At 43.6% G+C, this 20,213-nt stretch overlaps 1 protein-coding gene across 1 annotated transcript in view; it reads left to right on the plus strand.

Annotated features, from left to right (window-relative positions):
- Window positions 1-19,966, plus strand: part of RGS22 (regulator of G protein signaling 22) — a 141,141-nt gene extending 121,175 nt beyond the window's left edge. The window contains exons 18-26 of the mRNA XM_044294827.1: window positions 4,747-4,909; window positions 8,365-8,523; window positions 10,568-10,636; window positions 11,259-11,420; window positions 11,718-11,897; window positions 13,619-13,777; window positions 16,490-16,609; window positions 19,126-19,231; window positions 19,767-19,966. Of these exons, the coding sequence (XP_044150762.1) occupies window positions 4,747-4,909; window positions 8,365-8,523; window positions 10,568-10,636; window positions 11,259-11,420; window positions 11,718-11,897; window positions 13,619-13,777; window positions 16,490-16,609; window positions 19,126-19,231; window positions 19,767-19,882 (1,234 nt within the window). The 3' untranslated portion in view covers window positions 19,883-19,966. The remainder of the gene's footprint in view (window positions 1-4,746; window positions 4,910-8,364; window positions 8,524-10,567; window positions 10,637-11,258; window positions 11,421-11,717; window positions 11,898-13,618; window positions 13,778-16,489; window positions 16,610-19,125; window positions 19,232-19,766) is intronic.
- Window positions 19,967-20,213: the final 247 nt, after the last annotated feature.

Here is a 20,213-nt window from a genome sequence, read left to right on the forward strand (position 1 = left end):
CCCAGCAGCTGATAACAGTGCCTGGGCTGTGCGCACTTCTCCCTGTCCCTGCGCTTGGCAGACGCTCCCTCACTCAGCAGACTGGGACAATGCAGAGTTGGAGCAGCGCAGAGCAGGGAAGGGAGATCTGCCGTCTGCTCAGTGTATAAATGAAAGCAACATGTGGTAAGAGGACCCCTTTGTGCTGCAGGAGATCAACCCTTTAGGGGGAGGGCTCTGGTTACTGACATTTTTGGGGGCTATTGTTACTGGCTAGTGAGGGCAGGCGGGATTAGCCTCAGGGGGAGGGCAGTGGTGGCCATCTTAACTGAATAGTGAAATTGCAGTTTTATGCAGACTGGTTGCTAATGGCTGAATATTATTAAATATGGGGTAAGTCAGTCTAAGGGTCCATTCACACGTCTGTTGTTTCTTTCCTGATCTGTTCCGTTTTTTGCGGAACAGATCTGGACCAGATCTGGACCCATTCATTTTCAATGGGTCCTGAAAAAAATCGGACAGCACAATGTCTGATTTTTTTTCAGGACCCATTCTGTTACATGATCCAATTTTGGTCAAGCTTTACCGGTTGTATAGATGACTTTAGAATACTTGGGTATACGGAGGAGCTCATGGTAGACTCAATGACTGCAAGGTGCCCAGGTGGTTGATTTTCACCAGATGTGGCACTGAGGTTTGTTCGGATGGAACTTTGCAAACTTAAGTTGAGCTGACATGTTATTTTTTAGAAAGAAGAGTCTTCTCCTAAAAACCCTTCCAGACATACAGTTGCAAGAAAAAGTATGTGAACACTTTGGAATGATATGGATTTCTGCACAAATTGGTCATAAAATGTGATCTGATCTTCATCTAAGTCACCACAATAGACAGTCACAGTCTGCTTAAACTAATAACACACAAAGAATGTAATGTTTTTATTGAACACACCATGTAAACATTCACAGTGCAGGTGGAAAAAGTATGTGAACCCCTAGACTAATGACATCTCCAAGAGCTAATTGGAGTGAGGTGTCAGCCAACTGGAGTCCAATCAATGAGATGAGATTGGAGGTGTTGGTTACAGCTTCCCTGCCCTATAAAAAACACACACCAGTTCTGGGTTTGCTTTTCACAAGAAGCATTGCCTGATGTGAATGATGCCTAAAAGAATGATGCACAAAAGAGCTCTGAGAAGACCTACGATTAAGAATTGTTGACTTGCATAAAGCTGGAAAGGGTTATAAAAGTATCTCTAAAAGCCTTGCTGTTCATCAGTCCTCGGTAAGACAAATTGTCTATAAATGGAGAAAGTTCAGCACTGCTGCTACTCTCCCAAGGAGAGGCCATCCTGTAAAGATTTCTATACCGCCGACTACAGTTCCCGCGATACCTCGCTATAGTCACGGACTAGAGGTACGTCACAGATCACGTGAGGTGTGGGCGTTCTGGGATACGAACAGTCCAGTCACTAGCTCTCAAGATACCTCGTTACGAACTAAGTCAGAGGTACGCCACAGACCACGCGACTTCGGCGTTGACTTGAACAACGCGGGACTATGTACATTACAGTGGAATAAAAATCAGGTATGCGGTACCAATCCTTACTTTGAATCACCATCTGGGTCAAGGTAAGATCCAGTTTTTCCATCTTAGAGCACACAGCACTTTATTTACCCACTAAATTGGGTTGTGACCAAAACTATCTTGGGAACCGATTTTCTTATAAAGCCCTCTTCAAATTGCGGACAGGACTAACAACTGCACAACCAAGCGGTATTCCTCTCTATATATATACTTCTTGAGAGGAAGGACATTTAATCAGTTTTTTTCTTTCCTATTAAAGGAACTTCATGCAAAGGAATATTATTAGATTTATTTGACTACAAGAACCCAATATCATAATTGTACTATTTCTATGAAGCACCACATATCATTGCTGTTGCAGTTTTTCAGTTTTTTTAAATCACAGACCTCACTTTTATATCGAGTTTTATAATCATGTATTTTGGTGATTTTATTGCAATTTGAGTTTTTGTGAATTAAATTGTGTGATCACTTTATATTGCATATTTATTTTTTTATCCATATTATACCACACATACAGAGTGCCAGTCCAATTTATTTATTTATTTTCAATACTAAACAAGAATGGATTTCATGGGAAGATACCACAGAGGAAGACACTGATGTCCCAAAAAAACATTGCTGCACTTTTACAGTTTGCACAAGAGCACCTGGATGTTCCACAGCAGTACTGGCAAAATATTCTGTGGACAGATGAAACCAAAGTTGAGTTGTTTGGAATAAACACACAACACTATGTGTGGAGAAAAAGAGGCACAGCACACCACCATCAAAACCTCATCTTTAATTGTGAAGTATGGTGGTGGGGGCATCATGGTTTGTGGCTGCTTTGCTGCGTCAGGGCCTGGACGGATTGCTATCATCAAAGGAAAATTGAATTCCCAAGTTTATTAAGACATTTTGCAAGAGAACTTAAGGCCATCTGTCCACCAGCTGAAGCTCTACAGAAGATGGGTGTTGCAACAGGACAACAACCCAAAGCATAGAAGTAAATCAACATCAGAATGGCTTAAACAGAAGAAAATACGCCTTCTGGAGTGGCCCAGTCAGAGTCCTGACCTCAACCCGATTGAGATGCTGTGGCATGACCACAAGAAAGCGATTCACACCAGACATCCCAAGAATATTGCTGAACTGAAACAGTTCTGTAAAGAGGAATGGTCAAGAATTACTCCTGACCGTTGTGCACGTCTGATCTGCAACTACAGGAAACGTTTGGTTGAAGTTATTGCTGCCAAAGGAGGTTCAACCAGTTATTAAATCCAAGGGTTCACATATTTTTCCCACCTACACTGTGAATGTTTACATGGTGTGTTCAATAAAAACATGGTAACATTTAATTCTTTGTGTGTTATTAGTTTAAGCAGACTGTGATTGTCTATTGTTGGGACTTAGATGAAAATCAGATCACATTTTATGACCTGTATGATTTGTACAGAAATCCATATCATTTTAAAGGGTTCACATACTTTTTCTTGCAACTGTAGTTGTTCAGTCTTTTTCTAATTGTACTGTCACGAACTTGAACATTTAACATGCTAAGGCCTGTAGAGTCTCAGATGTAGCTCTTGGGTTTTTCGCAATATCTCTGAGCATTGCACAGTCTGACCTTGGGGTGAATTTGCTGTAGCGTCCACTCCTGGGAATATTGTTAACTGTCCTGAATGTTTTCCACTTGTGAATAATCTTTCTTACTGTTGAAAGATGGCCTTCAGAATGTTTGGAAATGGTCTTATAACCCTTCCCAGATTAGTGGGTAGCAACAATTGCTTCTCTAAGAGCATTGGTGATGTCTTTCCTACTTGGCATTGTGTTAATACACACCTGAATACTCCAGACCAGCAAACTGCCAATACTTCTGCTTTTATATAGGTGGTAACACTAGCTGATAAACAATTATTGAAGAGCATTTGATTAGCGGCACCCGGCTGTTATTCTCTTGATTCCTAATGAAGCAGTAAGGGTGTACTTAATTTTGCAGATACAGTTTCTGCATTTTTTAGATAGTCCATGTTAAATAAATAATGACATGGTGTAATGTGTCATGTGTTGTTGTTCATTTGAGGTTGTATTTCCCTAATTCTAATTTTAAGGACCAGATTTTTTTTTATTATGTCCTGACAGATAAAAAGCCATAGAATTCAAACAGAGTGTACTTTGTTTCTCTGACTGTATATCTCTATACATTACTAGCTGTGCATCTATTTCCCATCAGCCTTGACCAATGCAAAACCAGGATCATAGGGACAGGAGAAAAGGAGCTGCTGTTACTGTGAGAGTGTTGCTGTCAGTCAACTTTTGAGTCAACATTTACTACAGTATATATGTGTATGGCATTGTACAGGAGGGGTTTAAAGGGAACCTGGCACCTCTACTATGCTAATCTCGCTGATGGCAGAATAGTATAGTGACAGACCTGCTGAACTCAACGGGCTGTCACTTCTGGGCTAGAATTCAGTACTTTTATAGTACTGACAGGGTGAACCTCGCATCGTGTGCCAGCACGCCAAGGAAGATGAGTCAGATGAGACTTCCCTAACCTCCCCACTGTCTTCTGCCCATGACTGGCAGGTTTCTTTCATGTCACGCATAGTCATGGGCAGGAGGCAAGGAAAAGTGGAGCCACGAGTCTCACCGGGCTGGTGCGCTGCAAGGTTTACCTAGTACTACCTAATACTAACTAGCCCAGGAGTAACAGCCTGCTGAGTTCAGCAGGACCGTCCCGATACTATACTACCCTCAGCTACAGGTGACAGGTTCCATTCAAATTAAGGAGCATCTGCAAATTTTATTAAAGACACTCATATTTTTATTTTAAAGGGAGATGCTCTACGAAAACTACAATTAGACTCATTTTGAAGGAGCACCCTTATCATAAATTAAGAGCATTTCCACAACAGTTATTAACCTAGCATCTTCGAACAAAATATTTCTAATTTTTCATTAGGCCATACTATAAAGCATGGCGCACATAAAAAAAATTCATAACTGAAAACCATAAATGAACATCTTCTCCAAAACGTCCCTCATAGTTGTCACACATTTATATGGACATCAATGTCCACATTTCAGTTTGTTACTCTTTTTCTCATACAGTACATACAAGTTCTTGGTGCTTTTTTTTTAGGCCCCTTCCATATGGTTCATGGTCAATTAGCTCACAATATTTTATTCATTTTGTAGCATGGATCTCAAGTGCTGGTTGGATCTTGAACATCTCAGAAGGGGTTCACACAGAAAAAAGGAGGAACGTCTAGAAACTTCTAAAGATATAAAGAACAAATATCTAAATAAAAAATATTTTTTTGGGCCTAACAGTCCAGCTACACGAGATCAGCAGGAGCAGGTGAGATAAAGGGCAAGGAAAAGCAATTCTGCTTCTGACTTTCTTCTTGTCAGATATTATGATTTCTATGTGTTAAAGGGGTTATCCAAGAGCTTTAATGCCCCCCCCCCCCATATGCCCGGCAGCTCACACAGATTTTACTTACCTCGCTCCCCAGCACCCGTGTCGCTTCTGATACAAGCACGGCCATTGCTGCATCTCCCCGTCGCGTGGATGAAAACATCCAGGGACGGAGGTGGTCAGTCAATAGCAGGCCGTGACGGGGACGAGCCTCCCTAGCATCGCGGGTGACACTAGGGAGGCTCATTCCCGTCACGGCCTGCTATTGGCTGCCCCCCCAGATGCTGGATGTTTTCAACCCTGCGACGGGGAGATGCAGCGTCGGCCATGCCAGCATCAGAAGAGCCGCAGGTGCCGGGAAGCGAAGTAAGTACAATCTATATGAGGGGCCCGGGCATATGGGGGGGGGGGGCATTATAGCTCTTGGATAACCCCTTTAACTTAGTGTGCAAAGTATTTTTGGGGGGCAGCAGTTCATACCTTAGAGCTGCTCATTCTACTGCCAAGGAACAAGACATTGCAGTTGTGCTCAGCCATTTTGGAGACTAAAGGCATCTTTACATGGGCCAAAAATCAGAGCAATTATCAAGAAGGAGCGTTCCTAGGAACTTTCATTCTTGATAACTGCCCTGTGAAAAGGTGCTGATGATCACCCAATGAATGAGCAAGGACTGCCCGTAAGCAATGATTCTCTACAGATTGCTCATCCGCATGAGAGGAGATGATTGCTGTATGTAAATCGGAAGCAAATGGTTCCATCCCGATAATTGCCTGTTGTGTCAGCCTGTGTAAAGGGGCTTTGAGGAGTATTTGGTCTACTGGTCATCAAGCATGCATACAAAGCACTCCTGAGATAGTAACGCCCTTATAACAATCCATATGCACTCCAGGAATAAGAATGCAAACACTTCTTATATTAAGCCTCATGCACACGGCGGGTTGTTTTGGTCCGCATCCGAGCCGCAGTTTTGGCGGCTCGGCTGCGGACCCATTAACTTTTAATGAAGCCGCAAAAGATGCAGACAGCACTCCTGTTGCTCTGTTCCGTGGCCCCGCAAAAAAAATTATAACGTGTCCTATTCTTCTCTGCGCTTTGCGGACAAGAATATGCAGTTATATTAAAGGCTGTCAGAGCCGTTCCGCAAATTGTGGAACGCACACGGACGCCATCTGTGTTTTGCGGATCCGCGAAAACACACAATGGTCGTGTGCATGAAGCACATTTGCTCCTGGAAAAAAATCCATGTGGAAATCCAAAACAACTCTGACCATTATAAAGCTACACTATGGAATTCAGAATAGACTTTTAAATCTACAAATTTAAAGCATAACTTTAGCCATACTCTCTCGCCCAATCTGACATCAGCATGGAGAGACACTACTGCATGCTGAGTGGTACGGTATTTCAGTTTCATGAAATTGATAAACTATCTTAAGGATACGTCATCAACATGAGATCGGTGGGATTCTGATTTCTGTGAGAACGCTGCCTTCTCTATAATGTTTACCTGCACACCATCTACATGATGGCAGTGGTGCAGTGGTGCAGTGTAACATCATTCAAATAGGACAAAGAGCTGCAATTAGCCTGCACCACCAATGGAACAAGCGCTGCGTTCCCTTCAAACAGCTGATTGACGAGGGTGCAGAGAGCCGGATGCCCACTGATCTGATACTGATGACCTAACCTGGGGATTGGTTATCAATATTACAAAACCGGAATACCTCTTTTACAACTATATGATGTCCAGAGAGTATCGTGTATGGGATCCATACATTAGAATAGGACATTTACTTGCTGGATATATTTCAGTTGCTTCAGAGTTAGATTAGGCTGGAGCGTAAAGGCTTCCATACACATTCAATACCTGTCAGATGAACCATCATTTGGCTGACAGACGTCTCTCCCAACTCCCCCATACACATACACATTCGGTTTCGCTGTATGTATGTGTACTCAATGGGGAGAGGAAAGAAAACTGGCACCTCTGGTGACGGCTTCTTTATCAGCAAAATTGCAGAAGGCCTCAATGGTAAGGTATGTCTTTTTGCTGATGATACAAAGATTTGTAACAGGGTTGATGTTCCTGGAGGGATACACCAAATGGAAAAGGACTTAGGAAAACTAGAGGAATGGTCAAAAATCTGGCAACTAAAATTTAATGTTGATAAGTGCAAGATAATGCACCTGGGACGTAAAAACCCAAGAGCAGAATATAAAATCAGTGAAACAGTCCTAACCTCAGTATCTGAGGAAAGGGATTTAGGGGTCATTATTTCAGAAGACTTAAAGGTAGGCAGACAATGTCATAGAGCAGCAGGAAATGCTAGCAGAATGCTTGGGTGTATAGGGAGAGGCATTACCAGTAGAAAGAGGGAGGTGCTCATGCCGCTCTACAGAGTACTAGTGAGACCTCATTTGGACTATTGTGCTCAGTACTGGAGACCATATCTCCAGAAGGATATTGATACTTTGGAGAGAGTTCAGAGAAGAGCTACTAAACTGGTACATGGATTGCAGGATAAAACTTACCAGGAAAGATTAAAGGAACTTAACATGTATAGCTTGGAAGAAAGACAAGACAGAGGGGATATGATGGAAACTTTTAAATACATAAAGGGAATCAACAAGGTAAAAGAGGAGGGAATATTTAAAAGAAGAAAAACTGCTACAAGAGGACATAGTTTTAAATTAAAGGGGCAAAGGTTTAAAAGTAATATCAGGAAGTATTACTTTACTGAGAGAGTAGTGGATGCATGGAATAGCCTTCCTGCAGAAGTGGCAGCTACAAATACAGTGGAGGAGTTTAAGCATGCATGGGATAGGCATAAGGCCATCCTTCATATAAGATAGGGCCAGGGGCTATCAATAGTATTCAGTATATTGGGCAGACTAGATGGGCCAAATGGTTCTTATCTGCCGACACATTCTATGTTTCTATGTTCTCTCCCAGGAGAACAAAAGGACCAGGCAAAAATATCCACCTTGCCTGATCCTTCTCTCCCTCCTTCTGTTGGGGAGCTCCTCTCACGCATTAGGCTGTTGGCTGAACCCACTGAGAATGACAATACACTAATGTGTATGGTATAGTTTAACTCTATAGTGTCATAAACAACCTCTAATGAAACAATTAACCACTTCATCATCCTAAACCACTAAGAATATCAGGTCCTGACCCCTTATGCACCCTAGACCTGCAAGAATATTAGGTCTTAAGCCATATCCCCACCATTATTGACCAGTAGGAAGACTATTAGGAATATTATCACTAACCCCTAAACCAACCTATATCAAAATAAGTAAAGTATGTTATTAGTATAAAAGCTTATTAATTAGTATATTAGTATAAAACGTACCCTCACTTCTGTAGGCACTAACAAATAGCCTTTCACAGGTCATGATGCTGGCAGGAGGCTGGGGAAAGCTTCTACATGATCGTCTGCCTCCAACCGTTGTCACTGAGATCCAGAAATATGTTCGTATGAGGATTGAGAAGAAATGGCTACCCATGTTCCTATCAACAGAGGAATTTAGAGAACGCCAGAAACGTAAAGTGAGAATTGCATACTCTTGCTTTCTGTTGCAAAAGATTTTAAGTTGAATGTACCAGTCCAATGTTTCAGATGAAATAGAAAAAAAAAATGCTGTAGTCTATTACATAATTACTAGACATTAAGCGCATTACAATACCGGGCGCTAGAACAGTAGTGCATAAACATTAGTAGGAACAGTCTATATTAAATGGCATGGGAACTTGACCAAATTGTATGGCTGAGACTGCTGGCACTGTGACTGGTGGCTGTGGCTGGTGGCAATGAGTGATGGCTGAGACGGCTGGCACTGACTGGTGGCTGAGACTGCTGGCACTGTGACTAGAGGCTGTGGCTGGTGGCACTGACTGCTGGCTGAGACTGCTGGCACTGTGACTGGTGGCTGTGGCTGATGGCCGAGACTGTTGGCTGTGGCTAAAACTACTGGCACTGACTGCTGACTGTGGCTGAGAATGCTGCCTGCGGCTGGTGTCTGAGACTGCTGGCACTGACTGGTGACTGTAGCTGAGACTGCTGGCTGCAGCTGGTGGCTGAGACTGCTTGCACTGACTGATGACCGTGGCCCTGACTCTGGTACGTGTGGCTGGTGGCGCTGACTGCTGGCTGGGGCTGAGAATGCTGGCAGTGAGTGCTGCCTGTGACTGAGACTGCTGACTGGTGGCTGAGACTGCTGGTACTGACTGGTAGCTGAGACTGCTGGAACTGTGACTGGTGTCACTGACTGATGGCTGACACTGCTGGCACTGTGACTGGTGGCTGTGGCTGGTGGCACTGAGTGATGGCTGAGACAGCTGGCACTGTGACTGGTGGCTGAGACTGCTGGCACTGTGACTGGTGGCTAAGACTGCTGGCATTGTGACTGGTGGCTGAGACTGCTGGCACTGAGTGCTGGCTGTGGCTGAGATTGCTGGCATTGACTGGTGGCTGAGACGGCTGGCACTGAGTGCTAGCTGTGGCTGAGACTGCTGACTGCGGCTGAGATTGCTGACACTGACTGGTGGCTGAGATGGCTGGCACTGTGACTGGAGGCTGAGACTGCTGGCACTGACTGGTGGCTGAGACTGCTGGCACTGACTGGTGGCTGAGACTGCTGGCACTGACTGGTGGCTGAGACTGCTGGCACTGACTGCTGGTTGAGACTTCTGGAAATGTGACTGGTGGCTGTGGCTGAGACTTCTGGCACTGAGTGCTGGCTCTGGCTGAGACTTATGACTGCGGCTGGTGGCTGAGACTGCTGGCACTGTTTGGTGGCTGAGACTGCTGGCACTGACTGGTGGCTGAGACTGCTGGCACTGACTGGTGGCTGAGACTGCTGGCACTATGACCTATGGCTGGTGGCACTGACTGATGGCTGAGACGGCTGTCACTGACTGCTGGCACTGACTGGTGGCGGAGACTGCTGGAGAGTGCTGGGACTGTGCTGCTGTATGATGCAGGGACAGTAATGGTGGCGGTCTGACGAGGAGAGCACACCAAAACCTGTGAGTGACCAGCGATTAGCCGGCGTGCAGGTGTGGGCGGTGTGTGGAGCGCTGTGTGATGATTGATCGGCACGCAGTGCGCACTGGTGTGGGCGGCGCGGTTGCATGTGGGGCGGCGGTGATTGGGTGACGCGCTGGTGTGGGCTGTGCCGGCGGCGTGTGGAGCATCGTGTGTTGATTGGTTGCTGCGCATGCCCAGTTCAATTATCGACACACACAGGGACACGCAGCCCTGAGCACGCACACAGGTCTTTTATTATTATGGATGCTAAACCTTACAAATAGAGTAGAAAAAAACACACATGAAAAAGAAAGAAAAATTGCTAGTCCTCAGTAGTAGACACCATTAGATGGCTCACAGAATATATGATGATGAACTAGGATATATACGTGTAGGATAAACCATGAGGTGAGGATTGAAGATCTCCGTAGCCTGAAATGGCTGTTAACAGGGAACAATAAATTGCATTGTTGCACAGAGTAAGTAAAGATACAATAGACTTTGGATGTCCCTTTAGCCATCTAATCTGTGACTGTTGATGTGGTGTATGTGATTTCTCTCCAGTCACAGATGAAGGATGTGGCAGAAGATGTTATATTCCAAACAAGTAAGAAGAAATTGGGCGTGTGGAAGGTAAAATATACTTGTTTTATGTTGATCTTTACATTTTGTCTCCAAATTGCACATATCTCTTATTTTTAATTGTTAAGGTGCTCATTTGGTGGACAACACATCAAAAGAAACATTTTATTAATTTCAAATAATCTATTGAGAAAAATATTGAAAGAAAATACACTTTAGGCCCAATACAAACGTCAATGATTGGAAAAGAGACGATCATTTTGAACATTGCCAGCTTGTTCAGCTTCTTTATTATGTAGCAATCACCTTCTCTCTATGGGGATGAATGATCCTTATTATGATCATTTGTTCCCCATAGAGTTTCATTGTTTGTCAGCAGCAAATTTTTCTGTTTACACAGGGCAATGTTCTGCCGACAGTCATGTTATATGCCCCATAAAAGTTTGCATCTCCCCACAAGCAAATGTTTTACTCATTTGTTGGGTCTTCGTCATCACGTTTACAACGGTCCATAACTGGCTTAATAATCTGCCCATTTAAATGAGCCCAAAGGCCCTTTAAAGTTGACTATTATTGGCCGGTGACTAAACTGTTGTTGTTCTTCTGTCCTACAAGACAGCGCCCAGAAAAATTACATGGATAGAGGATTTACTTAGTTGTACTTTTTTTTCAGCAGTTAGACAGCAAGTGGATTTCTTCCTCCAAAGAAATCATAGCTTTCCGCAAGGCATTACTGAATCCAGTGACAGCGAGCCAATTTCAACGGTTTATATCCTTAAAGGGAGATTTTTTTGAAAATGGACTGCTCTTCTGGCAAGAGGTGCAGAAGTACAAGGTAAGATGGAACCAATAATGTTATTATCATAGAGAATACATAGGAGTGTAGCTAAAGGTGGGTTGTCAGGGCATGTGCCCTGAACGCCAGGTGCCAAGGGAGGCACCAGCAAGTCATTTTGCCATAGTAATTAGATACATGGCTCTATCTACCTAAAAACCTCTGCATGCCAATTGTTATTAAGCCTCTTTTACATGTAGATTTTAATACTTATTGTTATCTCTACAACGTTAGCTATATCTGTTTGTAATCGCGTGACAGCCATTTCATGATTTTCTTCTATTAATTGCCCTTTAGGAATTGTGCCATTCTCACTGTGATGAGTCTACAATTCAGAACAAGATCACGGCGATCATCAACTGTTTCATCAACTCCTCCATCCCACCGGCTCTTCAGATAGACATTCCTCCAGAACAAGCAGAGAAAATTATAGAACGACGTCGGGATCTAGGGCCATATGTGTTCCGGGAAGCACAGGTTAGCTGAAACAGATGACTACATTTTCTTACTTGAGATAAACTGCTCATACACCTTCAATAGCTGTCATCAAAACCATCAGTCACCCAACAGCTACCTCTCCCGACTTCCCCATACACCTACATGCTCGGTTCGGCCAAGCATGCATGTGTTTTAGGTAGGGAGAGCGGTGTATTTCCCATAAGAACAAAAGGATCAAGCAAAAAAAAATGCAATTCCCCTAATCCTTCTCTTCCTCATCTGTTGGGGGAAAAAATCGGGATCTTCCCATATACATTAGATTGTCGGCCAGTTCCATCTAAAATGGGGCGGGTTGACAGACATTCCACTAATGTGTATGGGGGCATTTAAAGGAATTGTCGTGTTATATATGAGATTTGGCCGCCTTGTAGCCAAATACCGCATGGCCGTACGAGCCACAGCAGCATCATAATTAACTAATTAGAACTGCATTGTTTATTTGGTCTTCATTGTTAATGGCTGTATGCCATTGGACGGTGTGCTGTCCACATCTTTTGCAGCCCCATTGAAATGAATGGGTCCGCACCTGTTCCGCGATTTTTTGGACCCAGAACTACTGACTTGTGAAAGAACCCTTACTCTCACAGTGTGGAACCCCTGCCAGCAGCTGATCACAGAGTCTCGGGGGCCATTTCTGATTTTTAGTAAACGCTTGTGCAGTGACACACTTGGCTACTACATACAGAAGGGGTCCTAAGCAAGGTACCCCACTCTATTATCTAAACGTATCCCCATCGTCAACCTCGGAATAGACTTTATACGCAGTTTACATAATTATAATTTACCCTGCTTGTGAAGGAGTACATGATCCAATACAATGATCAAAGCAGAAAAACTATTATAGCTTAGGCTACATTCACATCTCATATTAGCTATGACCTGAACACATCCATAGGCTTTTATTATCCATACTTTACCCCATGTCTAAAAACTGTTTCCTTCCCCTACATTTACACATTACAATATTCTTACCTTACTTTGTCCCTGAAATGTGATGATCATGAGATATATGGTTACACAATTACAACTATTTTAGAGGTATATTCAGTGGCACTAGCATATAGCTGGTGGGTGACATTTACAAAACTTAGTATAGGCCCCCCTTCCTCTCCCAGTTTACCAGTATGCATGCATAAATCACTCCTAGGCAATGCAGGACACATAACGCCCCGGATTTCTGACAACTTTATTTTTTTTTATTAAGCACAGTCAACTCTAATTAAAATATTGTAATAAAAAAAAAAGTTGCTCAGGGCATATGAATTTATACAGTTACCATAGATTTCACCGGAATCTATAATAATCTCTTTGCCGTGAGCTCCCCCCAGTGGTGACTGAATTAAAAAGCAGTGTTTTCATGTGAGGAGCAGATGAAGGAATTCAGCACCAGACTCCCCTTCTCCAGGCCCATATCAGTTACGTGGTCTGCCTTCAAGGAAGGTACACCACTGGTATATTGCCTTCCCTTTAAAAATGGGGGGTCCAACTTCTGGGACCGTCACCAATCCAGAAAATGAAGTGCCGCAGCTACCTGCACAGCTGGGTTGCTAGAAGAGCTGCTCTGCAGGGAGAAACATAGTCCCTGGACCGGTAGTTCCTCACAAAAAAGTTTTAGATCTGTCAACCTTCTGATGGACACAGTACCAAATGTCTCAAGTACAAGTAGACACCAGTTACTGTGAATGTATCTGTACCCCTAGATGACAGTCTTCAGCATAATGTTCAAGTACTGGCCTGATTTCTGTGAATTCCGGAGTCGTCTGACAGATGAGAAGATTGTGCCTTTACTGGAGCGGAAGAAGGCGAAGAAGGTAGAACACATGAAACAGAAAATGAGAGAACAAGAGAAACTCGTCAATGTGAGTAAATCTATTATGTACAACCACTGGGATGTGGGGAAGTGAGCCTGGCATGTTCACTGGCATGTTCTGGACTTATACCAAGTGAGGCCTCTTGGTATTTTTTGTGTTTTACCTTTAAAGGGGCACTTTCATGAACAGTTTTGTATCATATATTAACAGCCTGTATGAATATTCAAAAAAAAAATGTATTTACCAAAAAATGTGGATGGTTTTCTGGATATAATTTTTTGAAGTCACTCCATGTATTCTACTTCCTGGCCTGACTCTTCTTCCTTTGTTTGGAGTTTTTGCATGGCAAACCTCACTTAAAGTTGCTCGGGTTCATATCCCCATCTTCACCCCTCCGGCCCCCCTGAGCTGAGTATTGGAGCATTTTTTATGCTCCGATGCTGTCCCTTGACTTGCGCTCTATCGCGCAGGGCAAGGTCTTTTTTGTTTGCATACTTACACTACTAGACGGAGGCTTCCGCCCAGCAGTGTTCCTGGTGACATCACTGCCTCTGATGGGCGGGCTTTAGCGCTGCCCTAGCCGTTTTACAGGCTAGGGCAGCGCTAAAGCCCACCTATTAGTTACTGGGCTCACTGCTAGGCAGAAGCCTCAGCCTAGAAGTTCCTGTGGAGAGCCCGGTACATCACCGGATCTCCAATAAATGCCTTTTCCCTGCGCGATTCAGTGCAGGGCAAAAGAGAGCATCAGAGAGCAGGGAAAAGGAATTTTTTGGACATCCGGTTATGTACCGGGCTCCTTATGGGGCCTGCTAGGCAGCGGCTTCCGCCTAGCAGTGAGCCCGGTGACGTCGCCGGCACTAATGGGTGGGATTTAGCGCTGCCCTAGCCTGTAAAACGGTTAGGGCAGCGCTAAAGCCCACCCATCAGAGCCGGTGATGTCACCCGGAACACTGCTGGGAGGAAGTCTCCACCTAGTAGTGTAAGTATGCAAACAAATAAGCCATTGCCCTGCGCGATACAGGGGGGTGAAGATGGGGATATGTCTGGGTTCAGCTCTGAACGCGGACAACCCCTTTAACCATCTCAGTCAGACCATCACTGTGACCAGTGAGTTACGGAGGTGAGTGACTTAATTAGTGCATCACATTGATACGTTTTATCTAGACCTACCAAGAGAACAATAGAGCTGTCATACTGTCATCCCAATTCTACACCTACTATTATCTTGAGGACTAACCTTCAGATAACAGCAGCAGTAAACTAACAATAAGTTACCTATTTATATAGGAATTTTATCTCTCTGTGCCGACTGCTACAGAAGGGCAAGATTTTGTATTTGATTTTCAGTATTGCTGAAATAAAAAACTGCCCAAAAATTATTTAAAAAAATGTTTTGTAAGAATATTGAGTTTAAAAAAGTACCCCGTTCTGACGGACTTGTCCCTTTAAAAATCATGAAGAGTTTGTAGATTCGTTTTTTTTCCATGAAACATCTTGTGCTGACCGCTCTGTGTAGCCTAATACTTAAAGTCTGGACCCACGTCTTTAACACATAATAATACAGGAGGCAGGTGCTGGCAGCAGAATCGCATTGCCGACACCCTGCCCCTGACAGGGAGCTGCGATCAGCGGCAGTTAACCCCTCCGGTGCGGCACCTGACGCGTTAACTGACGCTGATCTGCTGCCAGTACCCGCCTCCTGTTTTAAGGGGTAATTATCATTGGTGGTGCAGTGCGCCCTCCCCCCACCATTAAAATCATTGGTGGCGCAGTGCGCCCCCCCCCCCACCCCATTAAAATCATTGGTGGCGCAGTGCGCCCCCCGCCCCTCTCAACTCTCCAGTATTAAAATTATTGGTGGCGCAGTGCCCACAGGGTCCTCTCCCCTCCCCCTCATTGGTGGTGCAGTGGCAGCTTCTGATCGGAGCCCCAGCTGTGTAATCCTGGGGCTCCGATTGGTTACCATGGCACTGAAGCCCTGGCTGCCATGGTAACATCCCTGATGCTGTGTGCACAGAGCACAGAGCAGCAGGGACAGTGTGAAGTCCTATTCACCCTGATAGAGATCTATCCGGGTGAGTAGGACAAGGGATGAAAAGATCCTAGGTTCTGGCCCCTAAGGGGGGAAATTTCACATATAAAATGTATAAACAATAAATAAACATATTACATATCGCCGCGTCAGAAAAGTCCAAACTATTAAAATATTTTAAAAAATCTATGCGGTGAACGCCAGAACAGAAAAAAATTAATTAAAACTGCTCGATTCGCCATTTTTTAAAATGCGGAACGCACGTGGCCTTTTTGGTTTATTTTTTCGCGTGGTATCGAGTATCGCAATACTTTTTTATGGTATCGAAACCAAATCAAAAATTTTGTATCGCAACAACTCTACTTTCAATCCCGCCATGTGCGAGGGGCCCGACCACTGTTTCTTTTGCAGAGACACGTATACTGATTTTTCCCAGTTAATCTTAAGGCCAGAGAATTTTCCAAATTCATCTATCAGAGCCACTGCATTATATAGAGAAGTATCTGAGGAGAACAGATATAGAATCATATAATCTTTAACTATGTCTTAAATGTGTCTTTACTGTCCTTTGTATATTTACAAGATGGGGGGAGTGAATAATCACTGTAATCAGTTCTAAAAACAAATGAAGGTGCTGCCAATATAAAGATCTTAGTTGACTTTGGATAGCTTAATGAAATCTTGTGTTAAACCTTTGATCTCATCATAGCTACGTTCTACATTTACAGCAGCAGCAACAGGAAGACTCTAAAAGAAAAGGCACCTTGTCAGAAATATACGATGATAATGACAGCACTTACAGCGAAGAGTCATTTTCTGGCCGCAACACTTTTGGACGTAGCAAAAACGTAAGTACTGTTTATTATAATGTGTCATCCGCTACAGTAATGGTTCACGGATGTGTAGATGGTAGTAGTCATCTGACAGTACTTATACACCCTCTGATATGTGGTAGCCAACAGCCTGCTCATAATCTTCTGTAGAGATGCAGGAGAAAAAACTGAGGAAACATTTGAGGAGCCTTGGCCACAGCCAGATAAAGATGTCCACTGTTGTTGGAGGACATGACAGGTCCAGGTTCCTCACTCAGGACCTCCCTCTATTAGCCAGAGAGGACAACCACTCTATGAGAGTGCCTCCAGTTGTGGTTGACTTGAGCCATCCTTGTATCACAAGGGCAGCCATTCATCTCAATGGTGGTGTTGTAGTCCTACATTTCACCTGCAGGTGCCACTGTAAGCGAAATGTCTTTTTGACTATGGCCTTCCCTGGTAAATTCGCCAGGGATGCCAGGAACAGGACCCATGAAGATTATCTGAACCTTTAACCCTATGTCTGTGCAGAAACATTGCTCTCCGACCGCTATAACGATATATTAAGAAATTGCTGGCACAAACATTTGGACCTATTTAGGTTATACATCAAAATGCTGATTAAGAGTGGCCGTTGACTTTAAAGGGGTTGTCTGGCCAAGGAGCCAATAACTCCAATGGTCTTAACCTGTGCCCCCCCCCCCCCCCCCCAAAAAAAAAAAACAATCCCCACACTGCTGTCCCATTTCTGACCCGACAGTGTCTTGGTCTTGTGACCTCTGTAGCAATCACTGGTCTCAGGGGTCACATCTGTCACTGCTGTGAGGTTTTTCTTATGGGACACAGGTCAAGATCATTGGGGTTGTCCGTTCCTAGGTTATACAACCCTTTAAAGGACATCTGTCAGCAGGTTTGTACCTCTGACACTGGCTGACCTGTTGCATGTGCACTTGATAGCTGAAGGCCTCTTTGTTAGTCCCATGTTCATATCTCATATGTGCCTGCACTGATGAGAAAAATGATGTTTTGATATATGCAAATGAACCTCTAGGAGCAATGGGGGCGTTGCCATTACACCTAGAGGCTCTGCTCTCTCTGTAACCGCTGTACCTTCTTCACTTTGATTGACAGGGCCAGGCAGCGAAAACGTCATCACACCTGGCCCTGTCAGTCAGAGTAGAGGGAGCGGCAGTTGCAGAGAGAGCAGAGCCTCTAGGTGTAATGGTAACACCCACGTTGCTCCTAGAGGCTCATTTGCATATGTCAAAACATCATTTTTCTCAGCAATGTGGACACATATGAATATGGGACCAACACAGATGCCTTTAGCTGCCAAGTGCACATATAACAGGCCAGCCAGTGTCATAGGAACAAAACTGCTGACAGATGCTTTTTAAGCAGGAAAATATTTCCAAGTCTTTTCTTCTCCTTGGATCTGCAGGTATTCTTCTGGAAGGCTAATCAGACCCCTCCAACACTTGATTCCCTTCAGCCTAAATATATTGTGTTGCTTACAGAATACGCCACGTACTAGTGTTAATTATAGATTCAGTTTGGTTTAATATATTTTTTCCTGGCGATTTCAAAGACAGCAAATCCTTTCCGCGACAGGCCAGCATTTTATAGACCTTTAATTTTCCTTCTGAGTTAATCACATAAGTGAGCGATAAACAGCGTTTATTAATGCGAAAACGTTACTTAATTGAGCCTAATTAACATGATGAACAGTTTCTTATTATATGATGGAATCACATGTAATGTTTTTATTACCCAGACACCGTTTTCGCAGCTGCCTTTACCAACGCGTTTCTGTGCCATTACAATTTTTTGTTGGGGAGGAATTAGACAGCTGTCATTTTCATTTTAAACCAGTGTTACAGATTTCCCTGGTGTATAAGTGGTGACCCAAAGTGTACACATTGACTGGCACATACGGGAAGGATGCCGTAGTCACTTTTGGCTGTACACTTTGGTATGCAAGGGTATCCCTGATGTATTTCCTAGTTTTTTATACTTAATGGGGTTATGCCATGATTAATGTAAAAGACAAAAATCTGACATCATATAGTACATGACAATCTCTTTCTAACAAAGCTAGAACCAGCCCTGTACCTCACATGGGTCCAGAGATCTCTACATTCATTGCTCTGCTAGATTTATATTAAGCTGTCAGCTCAAAGGGAGTGTCTTTTCTGCTGCAGCTCAGGGGGCGTGTCTCAGCTCTCCGTATCACAGCTCAGTGGGCGTGTCCATGCTCTCCCTATCACAGCTCAGGAGGCAGTTGAAGGATGAAACTGAGCATGTGCGGCCATCTCAGTGAGCAGGACAAAGAAATAAAAAATAAAAAAAACAGCAGGTGGCGCTATACAGATAAGGTTTATTAAATAACTCAGTAGCTATGCTAAGTTCTTAATTACATACAATTACAAAATAATTCACATCCAGGTTCTGGTCTGAAAACTGTAGAATAAATTTCGTGGGACAACCCCTTTAATAAAGCACTAAATATCATATACTATATCAATACCTATCTTATGTCATTGTTCACATAGGTATCTTGGAGTTACTCAAAATACTTGGAGGCCCTGGAGCAGGAAAGAATGCTTCTACAACTACAGCAAGACTTGGAAAAGAAAGCAGAGTCAAGTGTCATGTCAGGTACATAACAATATGATCTTAAAGGGGTTGGCACTTACAATATGCAAAGGATAGGTGATAAGTGTCTAAAAGTGCTGGAAGGAACCCTGATGATCACTTTTCATTTGCGATTGCAGAGGGGGCATGGGATCCTAGATCTTGTGATCTGTGGGGATCCTAGCAATCAAACACTTATCACCTATCCTGTGGACAGGGCCAGGTTCCTGCATAGTCATCTCACCTAGCCTTGTCAATCAAGAAAGAGAGGGAGGAGCTGTCAGAAGAAGCAGGAGGAGCAAGGGTGCACAGAGTGGCTTGGGTCTGCCCTCAGTGCACTTAACTGCTCATTTGCATATGGAATCAAAGTACTTTCTCTCCAGAATGAAGCAACAGATCACTAAAGATATCATTACATTCTGATGAGCTAGGTAATTCACATAGTCATTGATTCAACATGAAAGTCATTCCAACTAAAGGCCCCAAATTTGGTGAATTCTGTTTGTGGAATCGGAAGGATCAGGTCTGATAGGAGCTTGGCTTTGTGTTGTCTCCTTAGATGACTTCTCAATCTACAGTGTGAAAACAGATGAATCTAAAAGAACTGGAAAGACTGTCGGCTCATCACACCAGTCTGGACAGGCGCAAAGGATTTCGTCAGCCGCAAGACGATAACAGTGCACTGGTCTCTGGCGTTCCTTCTGAGGCTGGAGCTCACACTGAATTATGGCCATCGTCATTTCATTAAACTGTATTACTCCTTGATGACTGAATTTTGTATCGAGATTAATATTGAGAATCAAGTTTATAAATTGTTTGTCCTATATCCCTCAAACTTTAACATTTGTTGAAATGTTTTTTTTTTTTTTATTAACTTCATGATACTAGCATTCTTTTACTACTTGCGGTTACAGTGGCATTTCACTAGTGCCATTGTACCATGTGCTTAGGCGTTGGCTTCTTGTGGGTTTCAGTTAGGCCATTGTTTCTATGGCGGTTCATGTTG

The sequence above is a fragment of the Bufo gargarizans genome, chromosome 5 (assembly GCF_014858855.1).
Source record: "Bufo gargarizans isolate SCDJY-AF-19 chromosome 5, ASM1485885v1, whole genome shotgun sequence".
NCBI classification, from domain to species: domain Eukaryota; kingdom Metazoa; phylum Chordata; class Amphibia; order Anura; family Bufonidae; genus Bufo; species Bufo gargarizans.